Source organism: Leopardus geoffroyi, chromosome B1, assembly GCF_018350155.1.
Source record: "Leopardus geoffroyi isolate Oge1 chromosome B1, O.geoffroyi_Oge1_pat1.0, whole genome shotgun sequence".
In the NCBI taxonomy this organism is placed as follows: domain Eukaryota; kingdom Metazoa; phylum Chordata; class Mammalia; order Carnivora; family Felidae; genus Leopardus; species Leopardus geoffroyi.
In genome coordinates, this window is record NC_059327.1 from 189,587,506 (window position 1) to 189,603,133 (window position 15,628).

Consider the following 15,628-nt stretch of genomic DNA (forward strand, 5'->3'; position numbering starts at 1 on the left):
GGGCACATAAAAGACAGAAAGATCGAACATTTGCTTACTTGGCATACTGAAATATAACCGGAGATACTGCATTCTGTTACCTTTATGTTTTTTTTTTTCCAGGAATTTCCTGTTTTCTGTTATTAAAATTTGGATATCATACTGTTTGAATCACATATATAAAACTCACATTCCTGCATTAACTGCGGTTGGTTTTGTCCTTACCCATAGAAAATTTCATGTGTCACTTCAGCGTCCAAGCAGTAAAATCTTATTACTAATTTATTTTCTTTTTGTAAGAATTAGAACACCGTAAAATTTACTTAACTCTGAAACAATGCTGAACATAAAATGTCTTTAATAACTTTAAAGTCAGACAGAGTATCTCAGTCTTTCAACAAAATATGCTCTGGTTTTCGAGGGTTTTTTAGGTACTAGAAATACTAGAGAAATACTAGAATACTAGAATACTAGAGAATACTAGAAATACTTTAGGTACTAGAAAGTTTAGTTCACAGTCATACTACTATGAGTGGCAAACTCCAGAAATTTAGTTCACTTAAAATACATCAAAGTGATTAAAATCAATAGGAGGGAGTAACAACATTATGCCATTTGGAAAGAACCCTGATAAAACATATAAATCAAATGGGAGGAAAAGAAAAAGAATGCTCTAAGGATATGGGCACGATCTGTTCTATTTCTTCCCTTGTGTGTATAAAATTCAAGTCAATATGAGTGCCTAAATATACAAATGCTATGCCAATAATGACTCTTTAAGAAGTAGTACAAATTTAAGTTATAATGTATCGAGAACATAAGAATAATATAAATTGACCCATGTAAGTGAACACTGTAGGCAGAAGTTTCAGCAACCATGTCATTTAACCTCAGCATAAAAACAAATCAGTGCTAACTCAGGTATTAGTGAATAAAACAACCAAGATAAGGATTATCCTGAGGAATGTAAAATAATTTGTTATTTGGGAATTTAACCCTTCTGTAACCTTTCAAGCACAATGTTGTGGGTTTTTTTCTTTTCTTTTCTTTTTTCTTTTCTTTCTTTTTTTTTTTTCCACAGGAATAAAGAATCTCAGTTTTTATTGAAATAATCTATGGTATAAAGTTATATCCACTTGCTAACTTATTGGGGAAAAGCAAAAAGATAAACTTTAAGTAAAATGGTATTAGAAAATGGAAGAAAAATTAAGTTGCCCTTCATGTTCTAGTAACTCTTGCAAACTAATAAGAGGGGGTAGAAACTGCAACTGACAATAACAATTAGTTACATTTATTGAATGCATAGCAAATGGCAGGGTCTGTAGAGATGCCATCTCAGTATTCCTCATGATAACTTGAAAAGGTAAATGTTATCATCATTCTGATTTTACAGATGAAAAAAATGAGGCTCACAGAAGTGCAATGACTTCTTCAAAGTAGGTAGTAAATATGTGGTGAAATCTTGATTCAAACTTAAATCTATGTATTGCTGAAGCCCTCCCTCACACAGTAAGTGTCTAGGGAAAGAGCTGTTCGTTCTGCATATGAAAGTTTCAGTTAAATCTCTAATGGCCAAATTTCAAGGCAGAATGCAGCATATAAAGATAAAGAGTATTACAGAATGTCAGGGAAGGAACAGATTACCCTGGGCCAAAGTAGTCATGTGTGAGGAAGGAAGAAACCTGAACCTTAAAAAACAGGTAGAATCCAGAAAGAAAGAAAATAAAAATGTGTCTTCCCTATGGAGGGAAAAGACTCCATCAAGAGCAGTTGTAAGCAGAAGGTCTACAATGTTCACCGTGAATACTTGCCAGAGAGGGGCCATTCTGGCTTGAGCAAAAAGCTTGTGTAGATTCGGTAGGAGAGGGGGCTGGGACCCTGGGTGAATGGCAGAATGCTAGGCCTAGTCAGAACATCTAAAGAGACTATGCCATTAATAGAAGTCACTGCTCTTTCAGGAAAGAGTCTATATTCTTCAGAACCTATAGAACTATGACAGTATTCTACTATATCCCCAAGGCTTTGCCATAGTGCCCATACAAAGTGTTGTTATTTTTAATAAGCTGAATGATTCTGAACGAGGCAGTGATGGGACAAAAAAGACAATGCTTTATAAAAACAAATCTGTCTGCAGTGTTAAAATTATCTAATGAGAATATAGACTGGAGATCAAAATCCAATTAGCAGACCACTGTAATAGTTCAGATGTAGCAAAGTGTGCCTGTTTAGGGTTGGAGAAGCAAGAAAACTAAAGATCTATTCTATCTCCAGGACAACACGACAGTTTCAGAAAGATCACGCCAATTCTTATTTTATACATATGTGAATTGGATTTCCAATCAGATACTCTTGAGTTTTGTTTGTTTTATTTTGTTCTGGAAAGTGTTTATGAAGATATGTCATATAGATTCATTTTTACATAAGAAAATGACATCGTTGAAGAAAAAATGCTAACGCACCTGGAGACAGAGCAAAATGAAAAGTTGGAGAGACTGTTGATCACGCAAACGTGATCATAGTTGTTGGGGATTATCACAATTCAGTATGCCTTTAGAGTGAATGCAAACCAGACAAGTTACAGGACCACGGACAGTTCCCGGGGTACTAATAACATTGCCTGAGTTCCTAGCGTATTTTACACGGAAGTACCCAGACAACCGCTGGTTAATCCCTGTCTATAGACAACATTCTGGATGTTAAAGGGAGCTCTGTTTATTGAAATGAAACTCAAGTTCATTTACGATCTTTCTAAATGAAAAGCCATCTATACAAGTTTGTTCAGAAGGTTCTACATCCCACTGAAGACCTGTGACATTTAATCTAACACGAAGGATAGCAAGCCCCTTGAGTGAGAAACCAACCTCCCCTTTCAAAGTGTCTTCAGCCTCAGGTTTACTGAAAACACTCAAGAAGCTGGAGGACTAAAAGAAATCATTTAAATTTGATAACAGTGAATTTTATTTATTTTTAAGCTTATTTATTTTGAGAGAGAGAGAAAGAGAAAGCACACACGTGTGAGAGGGGAGGGACAGAGAGAGAGGGAGAGAGACAATCCCAAGCAGGCATGAAATCTCACAAACCACAAGATCATGACCTGAGCTGAAATAAAAAGTCAGAGGTTCAGCCCGCTGAGCCACTCAGGCACCCCTATTTTTATGATAATAAGCTAAGTATATAATATGGTAAGAAATGTAATGAATTAAACATGAAAACTAGCTGATTATAGCAGACAGTTTGCAACTATGACAACTTAAATGACAAAAAGCTGGAGTAAGTCTTACATTTGCATTGTAAAATATATAATATACTCTTCTAATTATTACATATTGATTCTATAATATGTGAACAACACTAGTTTCCTTATTGTTATGAAGTATCCAACAGAGAGGTATTTAAAACTAGGAAAGTGTACAGGGCACCTGGGTGGCTCAGTTAGTTAAGCATCCAACTTTGGCTCAGGTCATGATCTTGCAGTTTGTGGGTCTGAGCCCCACATCAGGCTCTGTGCTGACAGCTCAGAGCCTGGAGCCTACTTTGGATTCTGTCTCTCTCTCTCTCTCTCTCTCTCTCTCTCTCTGCCCGACCCCCCCCCCCACACACTCTCTCCCTCTCAAAAAAAATAAATATTAAAGAAATTAAAACTAAAGAAGTGTATAAAATTAAGTAAAATACAGAAGTCTTTCTGTCTCCCTAGTATGGAATAGTGAATTTTTCTTCTATGAGTATTAATTGAGATAGTGATAAAATAAGTCAAAGATGACAGAGTTCCAGAAAAAAATGAAATTTCTAAATAATATAAATAGCTATATAACAGCATATGGATTAACTCTGTCTTTCCCATTTGCCAAATCTTCTTATTGCCAATAACCATTGCAACCCACATTGGGTGAGTGTTTCCTACAAAGCCATGGCTGTACATATTTGTTTCCCAAATAATATGATAACTTGCTCAAAGAAAACAAAACTAAATCATCTTGTAACCTGACCTTTGTTTATAAATTAATGTATGTTAAAGAAAGATAACTATAAATATTTTTGCCTAACCTGTTTTTTACCAAGAGGCAATCTTCCTGCCAAAGGTGGGTATGAGATATAGGGTTAAGGGAATTGGATAATGCAAGCAAATGGGAAAGACATAAATTTACTTATAAACGATAAACATTACAGTTTGACTAGAACATAGAGTACATTTTGAGGGAGTACTGCGAAACGAAAGAAGAATAAGCAAGTGTGATTTACTTTATTTACAAGGGTGTCTAAAAGAATATGTGTTGAAATTTAACTATTTTTTATAATATTTATTTTTGAGACACAGAGAGGGAGGGGGAGAGCAGCGAGAGAGGGGGACAGAGGATCTGAAATGGACTCTACGCTGACAGCAGAGAGCTGAGTGGGGCTCAAACTCATTAACTACGAGATCATGACCTGAGCGGAAGTTGGAAGCTCAACCAGCTGAGCCACCCAGCAGCCCAGAATTTAACTATTTTAAGTGTTTATGGTGCACTCACTAAAGAAACTAAAAATACATTAAAGTTTACTTTTGTGACGTGAAGAGCAACTAGCAATCTACTTAATTTTAAGTTCATTGATTTGTACAGTTTTATTCTCAAATCTTGGGATAACTCTAACTAGGAATGTTTTATCATGAAAACAAAAGACTTGAAAAATCTTTATTCCCATTAGGTACCTGCTTAGAGAATAAGTTCACAAGTCTCAGCAATAAAGGAGGGTTTAATTTAAATATTCTCCTAAATTACTCAATTAAATGGAAATATCTCACAGATACCTCTAAACAAAACAGTTTAAATAATATAACGTGTTTTCATTCAAAATTTGATCAGGAGGCAAAAAGGCTTTCCTGCATCAGTGTTGAATATATTAAATACATATACAAAATTTATAAAGAAAAGTCCTATACACATTGATCATCATTTTGGTGGCACATCAGTTGGTAATAATATGGTATCAATACTTTAATTCATACTTAACTGGAGAATTTTAAAACAGATGTAAATTCTATGGGAAAGCGCTGCCAGTGACTATTACAAACATCGTAATTTAGTTGATATTTTAATATGATCTTGTTATTCTCAGATCTCACCATCTAAAATGTCAAGAAAAAGAAAACAGTTTAAGTTGCAGCTGGAGAAAATGAAGTAACAAAAATAAAATATACAGGGTTTTATTCCAGTTAAGAAATTAATAGCGATAAGCAAAAAAGTTACGAGAATTCCTCCCTGGAGATGTTTAAGAGCAAGATAAATGTCCATCTGCCTAGAATAGTATTCATGTGGCTTGCCTGAAGGAAGAGGAATAAGATCTGCTAATTTGCAAAATTTCCACAGCATCAGTTTCATATTGTCAAGATGCCGCCATGAGCATATTTAGCCAATCCACAAGATTAAAGTAAGTGCTTCCAGTGAAAATCTTCTGTTAACTGGAATTTGCTCTGAATAAGGCCTGAATGTGGTAAATCTAATAAACCTGTTACAGTGCATCAGACTGGGCATTTAGACAGCCCTATACAAAATATCGTTGTTAACATCATAATGCCGCTAAGGGACATATTCCTTCAGTCTAGCCTTCTTGTTTCTCGTTTACTCTCTGAATGACTTGGAACAGTAGCCATCCACCATGCAGGACTGTCCAAATTGTAAATGCATACAGTGGAATGATAAAAAGGACAAAGTACTATACCTGTCTTTCCCATGCTGAATATCAATAATATTAATATTAATACTTCTGGGCTTTTATGGAGTCATTATTTGATGACCGATATTTGCCTTTAATAATAATATGAATAATATGAATTAAAATTTACCCTCAGCTCTAACATATTTTACCAGGCATCTTTCTTAACTTTTAACGATAAAACTAATCTTCATAAAAAGCCCCCTGAACCTGGACTTTTTTTTTTTTTTTAACAATGTGGTTTGAACTATGTCTTAATTATAGAAACATGCCTTTTAACTGTAAAATTCTATTAAATTGTAGCTATGATTCTGATTAATTAAATAAAGCTAGAAGTGCATTGTGGTATTTCAGTGTTGCTCTCACGGCCTTTGACACCGTTGCATGGAAGGCAGTGAGGATTGTGGAAATCAATTCTAACTTTGCATAGTTTCTTTAATAAATTCTAACTTCCTCAATCCACCCTTATCTGCTGTTACTCACCAACACGTAACACAAATCAACATCCTTGAAGATTCCTTTAGATTTTCTTTCAGAAACTGTTTCCTACAGATTTCCCTGATAACCTCAAGCAATATTTCTTATCTCTCTCTTTGCCTGGCACCTACAGCACATAGTATCTTGTTTTTAAATCAGGGTCTTGTGTATATTTAGTGCTTTCTGCTATATTTTCCTTTTCCACTTATTAGCCCCACGGTTAATGAACCCAGAATAGACACAAACCTGTCTTACCCATGCCCAATACTGCAAATTACTTCATGTTCTTCTTTCCTGTCTTTTTGCTATCCCTTTTTAAAGGCCAACTTCTAGAAGTTGATTAGTGAATACTTACAGAATGAAATGATACACTCTATATTACAGCATTTTACCAAAAGGTCCTTCACATATCTTCTTTCCCTAATAACCACAACAAACCCAAGCAATTATATTCACTTTACAAAAGTAAAACTAAGACTCAGTGGAGTTTGCCAATTTGTCATGTCTAAAAACATGGCAGTTATTATGTATATAATGCACATGGGGGATAAAAGTGTTTCAAAATCCTGTTAAATCAATATAGCACAATGGCTAACATTTCACTTTCTTTTTTATGTCTGAATTTTTAAAACCACAATCTTTTAAAAGGATAAATGAAGAGGACATAAGAAGGAATCCCATGATGACTGGTATCCCATTCCCAAATGCATCCTTAAATATGGACTATAGGTTACTTATACATGTGAATTCCCTGAATATCTTTACTAAGAAGATTAAAAGCCACCTGTTTTAAGGATTTAGAGATAATACTATTGTAGGATTGCTAGTGGCATTCCCAGAGGGTGGTCAACTGTAGTCATGACTATCCTTTTAAGTGACATATAGGCGACCTGAGTAGGTGCTATATTGGGATCTTTATAGGATCAGACACAGTATACAAAGTATACAGTACACAGAGTATACAAAGTTAGTTTTGAACATCTTACATCACAGAATCTCCCTGAAGACTTCCCCAAGGCCTAGCAAGAAAAGATAAAAAGAAAGCAAATAAAATCCCCTTCACATATAAACATCCATGAAAACCTAGGGCCAGAATTTCAATGGTTCTGAAGTTTATATCTAGAAGTTTGTATTTTTCTGTCCTTACCTGTACATCTAGAAAGTACAAATTAAAAAAAAAAATTAACGATTATTTATTACTGAGAGACAGAGTGTGAACAGGGGAGGGGCAGAGAGAGAGGGAGTCACAGAATCGGAAGCAGGCTCCAGGCTCTGAGCTGTCAGCATAGAGCCCAACGCGGGCCTCAAACTCACAAACCGCAAGATCATGACCTGAGCCAAAGTCAGACGCTTAACCGACTGAGCCACCCAGGTGCCCCTAGAAAGTACAAATTTTAAACAAAAAACATTTATGTGGAAGAGAAGATGTAGAGGCCAAAACTTGAAGCTTTATAAACAGTCCTCCTCTTTGATGACAGAAAACACCTGTCTCACTTTCCCTACTGGAAAAGTAGTATTGTAACCCACCATGGAGAATGCTGAATATAAGTTAATTCTTGAAAAGTGCCGGAGCTGTTTATCACTAGCTAAGAAATATTGAATTCCTGTTAGTTAATCTCAGCACATGGGGGCTTTTTCCCCACTACATTCCAAACTCATGTAAAAGCTAAGGACAACATTTAAAGTCCTAGCATTTGCAGCCAATAAAAAACCCATAATTTTCAAAGGCTTGCATAGTATTTTAAACTTTATAAAAATTTATAAAAACATACATATTGACAAAATAAGGATTGTCCCTGAAATCTTCAATCTGATATGTATCTTCAAAGCTATAGGCACTTGCAAAAAACACTTTTATACAAGGCACTAGATTTCTCAAGGGAAAATACAGAAATACAATTTCCTTCTTCCTCATGCTTTTTTCCCCCTTCTTTGAAAAGGAGATTATACACATATACTTTTATAAAGATACAAGGGGAAAAATATGTAAGAAAAATATTCACACAAAGGGAAAGACATAATTTTCTCATTCTCACCCTTTTGGCATGTAATGAAAACAGTGATCTAAAAGCGATAAAAAAAACTATAGCTCCAGGCTGCAGGCATCTCTAACAAGAAAATATTATCTACTCTTTCCAGAAAAAAATAGCTTATATTCTGCATTTCCAATAAACACTGATAACAACAGAAAAGGGAGTTAATGAAGTACATTGACAGTAAAAGCGAAGAAAATACAATGCAAATACCTTTTAATCAAATCATTTCTTGAGATTTCACAAGATTAATCACAAAGTTTAGAAGAATGAATTTGATAATAACTTCAGATGCAAGACAACTTTTACATGAGAATGTCTCCAGATACCTTGTCAGAGCAATTTAAAACTTATTGTTACAAGCTCTCCTAAGCAAGCATAAAGATAAATAGGACTTTCACTTTTTTTCTGATGCATTATTCAATATATATTTAACTCTGAAAACAGATAATGCTTACAGCAACAGTGTAAACCAGAAAAAAGAAATACTTACAGATTTTTAATGTCAACTGCCCCACGGAAAGCCTTCCTTGGAATTGCCTGAATTTGGTTTTCACTGAGATCACTAAAAATGACAAAAAGGATAAAGGTCAAGGTATAAAATATGATTTAAAAATGATTTTAATCCATGTGCTTGGCAAATGATAAAACACTTCTGAAAAAAAAAGCTAAAGCAATCCTAATAGGATCATAATTAAGTCCGTATCATTGGATATAATTTCTAATACAGATATTTTATATTTATAATATAAATTAAAAGGTTTAAAGAAATGGTTTCTTGAAGTATTTTTCCAGATCTTTAATTTAATAATAAATTACAAAATATGGTTCTCTTAAATTTGAGTTGATTCAATTCTGTGCAATAAACTATTTATTGAAAAACAAATAGTAAATTTGTCATCACTCAGTTTCAAGGGATTCTAAAGTTTTAGTACTTGATACTTCTCCAACATCACTGGCATAACTTACAAAGCATAAAGGAAAGAGGTCCATTTTAATATCCTAGAGAAGAGTGGCCAAAAACTGATAAAACCTGGGCAATATGATTAAGTTTTCACAACGCTTTAAGTAATCTTGAAAATGGAACATGGCAGTCCTGGCCCAACAATAAAACCAACAGTTCCTGCATAAAATATTAACAGCAGGTTGATTTAAAACCTTCTTTCAATAATTCTATTAAAACCATAAACACAGACTGTCTATATTTGCATTTTAATTTAATTGAGAAATACATTTTAATGAAAGGGAAAAAAGCACCCTTTCAGTTGGAATGAGAAGTCTGTAAAAATCACTCATCTCATGAAATGGATCATTATTTTTTGCTCGGAGTTCAGATGCAATTGTATGAGCTCACACAGTATTAGCCTTAACAAGTAGGATACAAATATACATGCAAAAAATATCACTGAAAACAGAAAATCCTCATCTAATTTTAAGTTAACTCTACCACAAAGCAGAAAGTTGAAATAACAAATGAATAGGTTATTAAATTAACAGTGATGGTGCTAAAATTATCTTTCAAATTCTAAGATAACTGATGCTCATTAAGAAAGATGAAGCTACTAACCACGGATTCACAGCTGATGACAACAGAGCCAGTTTCCAATTACGTGGAGGTATATTGGATGGATTCATCCACATCCTCTCCCCTAACGCGTCTTTATGATCAGAGCTTTTTGTTCACATACTTGTGACCATGCAACAGAGATAACTGGCAGATAGAGAGATTCAGTGCGTGGTCTTGACCTCATTAGCACCAAATTTTAAACACCCGAGATTTGCATTCATATCTCAACATCCACAATGTTCAAATTAAAAAAAAATGTTTGCTAAGCAATTTGTAAAGAAATAAATGTTAGTCTATTCAAGGAGGAAAGGTCTTTAAAAAAAAAAGCAAAACACACATTTTATTTCAAACAGTAAATTTACAATATGTGCTTATGTGGGAGTTAAGTCAGTCATCCATTTCCTAAGTGATGTAGCTCCGTTAACTGCTTTCAATAGTTTCAGTATATCGCTAAGAGTAATAAAACTTCATTTCCTTAAAAATTGCTTATTTCTCCAGCTTGTCATTGATTCAGACGGACTTCCTTCCCTTAATTACATCAGGTTAAGAATGTTTAACAGTGTATATTTAACAGCCTGGATGCTGGCAACTGTATTGAAAGGAAGCTATGGAGCAAGGAGAAGGTAAAGAGAGACGGTGGAGAAAGAAAAATCAGAAAGTAAGAAGAAATGAAAAGGGAAAATGATTGAAGCCAAGCAAATGTGAATCTGCCATGCCCCACTGAAAACCAACGGTAGTGATTTCACTGCTGTGCCTCTGTCAATTCTCTGTTTTTTCATCACTTGTATCTCTCTGTTTCTCCAAAGACAAAGACTGCCGTGGAGACTGTAGGTGAATAAAAATGGCAGAGATGTTTTCTTCGGACCTTGCCGGCTTTCCAAGCTCTGCAGTTTTCCCATCCAGCCAGGTGGGCCATTTCATTCGCCACCTGCAGTTCTTCTTAGGTCTTGTTCTCAATGGGGAGAGTGTGAGGTGGGAGGAAAGGTAGAGGGATGATATTAGGTGGTTCAGAAAGATATCACTGAACAAACTGGAATGCACAGTCGAAGACTATTCCTTCTAAAACGGATTTTACTAGAAGCTTCTGAGTACCATCAGCAGAATTCTAGGACATGGAATGGTTTTATACTGCTAACACTTTTCTTTTCACGAAAGAATGAGAAACTGTCAACTGTCAATCTCAGAGTCTCTTTACTACCCTAGGTCAGTGGTCTATGTGTGGCTGTCCCCCCACCTCCTACAACTAGACTCTTCCCAGACTTATTCTACAGGGTCACTGCCCAGTTCACTAGGGCAGGCAACTTCAGTTCTGGATCCCAGGCCCCTTCAGTTAAGTGGGCCATGTTCAACAATGACAGGAAAAAGAAACAACATATTTTCAGTACCTATGGTATGCAATCAATTTTTTTTTTAGAAATAACATATTATCACATATGATCTGTATTTCCTCTAATCCCCATAACCATCTTGACAAGTAGTTAATATTATTCTGGTTCTATAGGAAAGGAAATTATGCTTCAGAAATGTAAGCTATTAGTGCTGAAAAATGAGACAAATTGCTTGTTTTTTATATTTATTTATTTTTTTGAGAGAGTGCAAGCATGGGAGGCGTAGACAGAGGGGGCGGAGGATCTGAAATGGGCTTGCACTGACGGCAGTGAGGCCGATGTGGGGCTCAAACTCATGAACCATGAGATAATGACCTGAACCGAAGTCAGATGCATGACCGACTGAGCCACCCAGGTGCCCTGAGATGATTTAAGTAAATGTATAAGAAATACAGACAAATACTGAGTCAGGATTTGAAGAATTCTAGAGATGATGCAAAGGGCTACTTAATCTCAGTATGTCCTTCCTATGCCCTAAAACGTAAAAGGCTTTCCTTAACTTATCTTAGCCTCCGGTGTATATCACTTGAAAAATGATGCATTAGATTGTGTAAGAATAATGACTTACACTTTCTGTATATAATCAGGTGGAGGTTAGCAGTTATTTTAATCCAACATATATTTATTTAATATCTACAACAGCAGCAAGGTATTGGCTGACGTTGCAAGAACTACTGAGTTGGGTAAAAGCCCATTTCCTGGCTTCAGGAATTTTCAAATTCAGTAAAGACGATAAGGCAAGTAGCCAAATAGAAGGCCAACTGAGAGATTTAAACAAACTATTGTGAGTCTGAAAGGCAAGAAAGCACAGTAAAAAAAAAAAAAAAAGACAACGTGAACATATCAAGATATAAAGGCAAAGGAGCAGGAGATAGCATGTCTAGTGAAATAAAGGGCACATGCAAAATATGGAATTGAAAAAAACATAGAACGTTTTATGAGAATAGCATTTGGTTTGATTTGCTTAAAAGGTACAACATACATAGTGGAGTAATAGGAGATGAGGTCCGAAGGACAAATCAAGGGTGTGATGAGTAAACTTTTTGGTAGCAATTGAGAAGTGAGTTCTTATTTCAGCACACAATGGTGGGGAGGGAAGTGTGGTAGACAAGAGCAGGGCAGAGACTCTACCTTAGATAAATTCAACTGGAAGCTGGAAGTTGGAAGACTAGATACAAGACTTCTACCCTAGTTGGGGAAAGGGTAGTAAGAATGCCAAACAGTATAAAAAACCCTTAATATATTTACCACTTGCTTACCATGGGCCAGTTAATAGCTGCATCATCTCTCCCACTGTATAGACAAAAAACGTGGAAAAGATGAAGAGTGGTATCAGGGATGCACGAAGAACCAAAACTCAGAAATGGATTATATGTGGATATGAATTAGCCAAGGGAGACAGAAGAGAAACAAGTTACTTTGAAATTATATTAAAGGTAGTGTTAATACAACTGGGAAATCAGAAGACCAATTTGCAGTGTCCATTATAAGTTTGGTTTCAGAAGTTTTTAAATCTAGTTAGAAAGATGTGATATAATGTATCACATAGTTTGGTGACAACAAAGATAGTATATGGTAGGTAACACATGAGCGGTAACTGAAAAAGTTGATCTATAAGATCAAAGAAACCTGTCACTGGCATTTTGATGAACTCAAGCCACTTTCAAAATAGAATGGGATTGTTTTTGGGGTGTGTGAGGAGTTCTGTGGGTTACGCGTCCAACTCTTGATTTTGGCTCAGGTCATGATCTCACAGTTTCGTGAGTTCGAGCCCCACGTCAGGCTCTGTGCTGACAGTGGAGAAGCTACTTGAGATTTTCCCTCTCACGCTGCCCCTCCCCTGCTCCCACTGTCTCTCTCTAAAAAAAGAAAGAAAGAAAGAAAGAAAGAAAGAAAGAAAGAAAGAAAGAAAGAAAGAGAGAGAGAGAGAGGAAGGAAGGAAGGAAGGAAGGAAGGAAGGAAGGAAGGAAGGAAGGAAGGAAGGAAGGAAGGAAGGGAAATGGGATTGTTTTCTGAACCTTGATGAAAATGATGGAGCTTGGTAATTCTCAGCCTCTGGTGTTGGAGTAGGTGGTGGTAAGTGGTGGTTGGCAGAAATCCAAGGAGGCAGCATGTCAAAGGAATTAAGAGCATAGACTACAGACCTAGACTATCTGAGATTGATTATCTGCCATTTATTAACCATGCGCCCTTGGAGAAATTGCTTACCCTCCTGTGCCTCAGTTTCTTCATCTGCAAAATGGAATAATGATAATGCTACTTCATAGGACTGTAAGGTGAAATCAGTGAGTTCATACTTTCAAAATGCTCAAAGAGTGCTTACAAGTAGTAAGCACTATGAAGGTGTTGGTTATACACATGTTAAAATTATTGTATTCAGAGGCTGTTATGTGCCCCTGAGTGGTCTACTTTGTTCCTTGAAGACCATTGCAGGCGGTGTGAGATATTACTGATGACAGTGTATTGTTCTGTGAACTGTGTGGAATGAGAAAAATGAGTCAGAACTACTGAGTTAGCAGGATGAAGCTGCCATGGAAGAGTTTGTAATTATATCACTAGGCAGTAGAGTGTAAAAACGTGTTTCAGAGTTGGAAAATGGCTTGATTGGAGTTGATTTTTAGGAAGATTAATCTGGAAATAGAATTTCAGAGCAGGCAGGGACAATGGGCAGAGAACTGGTGTTGGGCAATTTGGTGGAGAGAGAGAGTGGGTTTCCAGTTAACTAGAAAATTCTTTTTGGTGAATTTAAGTAATTAAGTTGTGAGTTCGGCTTAGGTCCAAATATAGTCTTCAATGCAAGTTAAGGTGATTTTCATCTTGGGGAGAGCTTGCAACCACTCAAATTTTCTGATTAGGAAAATAACAAATACAAAAAGTACATAAAGCGTTTTGGGAAGATCACCACAGAAATTGGGGAACTGGGATTGAAGACAAAGACATTCGTTTGGTTTTGTGGTATTTTGAACTCAAGTAAATGGAAATATATCCCATGCTCGTAAATTGGAAGAATTAATATTGTTAAAATGTCCTTTTTTAAAAAGTATTGTTAAAATATCCTTACTACACAGAGCAATCTACAGATTCACTGCAATCCCTACCAAAATTCCAATGCCATTTTTCACAGAAATAGAATAAACCATTCTAAAATTTGTATGGAACCCCAAAAGACCCTGAATAAAGCAATCTTGAAAAAGAAGGTCAAAGCTGGAAATATCACATTATCTGAATTCAAACAATATCACTAAGTTATAGTAATCAAAACAATACAGTAATGGCATAAAAACAGACACACATACTAATGTAACAAAATAAAGAACCCAGTAATATATATAATAGCCAATTAATCTACAACAAGGGAGCCAAGAATATACAATAGCGAAAGCATGGTTTCATACCACATTCAAAAGAATGAAACCAAACCCCTATATTTGATCATACACAAAAAAATCAACTCAAAATGGATTAAAGACTTGAACATAAGACCTGAAGCCATAGAACCCTTGGAAGAAAACACAGGAGATAAGCTCTTTGACATTAGTACACAAATTATTTTTCGGATTTTTAAAAAAAAATTTTTTTTTTCAACGTTTATTTATTTTTGGGACAGAGAGAGACAGAGCATGAACGGGGGAGGGGCAGAGAGAGAGGGAGACACAGAATCGGAAACAGGCTCCAGGCTCCAAGCTATCAGCCCAGATCGTGACCTGGCTGAAATCGGACGCTTAACCGACTGCGCCACCCAGGCGCCCCTATTTTTTGGATTTGACACTAAAACCAAAGGCAACAAAAGCAAAAATGAATAAATGGGACTATATCAAACTAAAGAGTTTATGCAAAGCAAAGTCAACATTAAAAAAATGAAAGACAACTTACAGAATGAAGGAAATATCTCTCTGTCTCTCTCTCTCTGACCCTCCCCCAATCATGCACGTGAACTCTCTCTCAAAATAAGTAAATAAGTTAATTAAAGAAGAAAACCCACAATGAGTTATCACCTCACACATGCTAGAATGACTGTCGTCAAAAAGACAAGAGGTAATGTGTTGGTGAGGCTGTGAAGAAAAGGGAACCCTTTTGCACCATTGGTGCCAATGTAAATTGGTGCAGTCACTGTGGAAAACAGTATAGATGTCCCTCCCCAAATTAAAACTATAACTACGGTATGATCCAACAATTCCACTTCTGGATATGTATCCAAAGGAAAGGAAATCACCATCTCAAAGCAGTATCTGCATTCCCAAGATTACTGCAGCATTATTTACAATAGACAAAACATGGAAACAATCAAAATGTCCTTTGGTGATTAAACGGATAAAGACAATGTGGATACAGAAATGAACACAATTTGGAATATTATTCAGCAATAAAAGAAGGGAATTCTGCCATTTGTACCAGCATGGATGGACATTGAGAGTATTATGCTAAGTGAAGTAAGTCAGAGAAATACAAACACTGTAATACTTGATGTATTCACTTGCATGTGAAATCCAAAA

At 35.8% G+C, this 15,628-nt stretch overlaps 1 protein-coding gene across 16 annotated transcripts in view; it reads right to left on the reverse strand.

Moving 5' to 3' along the window:
* SLIT2 (slit guidance ligand 2) overlaps positions 1-15,628 on the reverse strand; it is a 375,185-nt gene that overhangs the window by 145,322 nt on the left and 214,235 nt on the right. For all 16 annotated transcript variants that reach the window (XM_045474419.1, XM_045474413.1, XM_045474417.1 and 13 more), the window contains one exon: positions 8,674-8,745. In XM_045474419.1, coding sequence (XP_045330375.1) covers positions 8,674-8,745 — 72 coding nt within the window. The remainder of the gene's footprint in view (positions 1-8,673; positions 8,746-15,628) is intronic.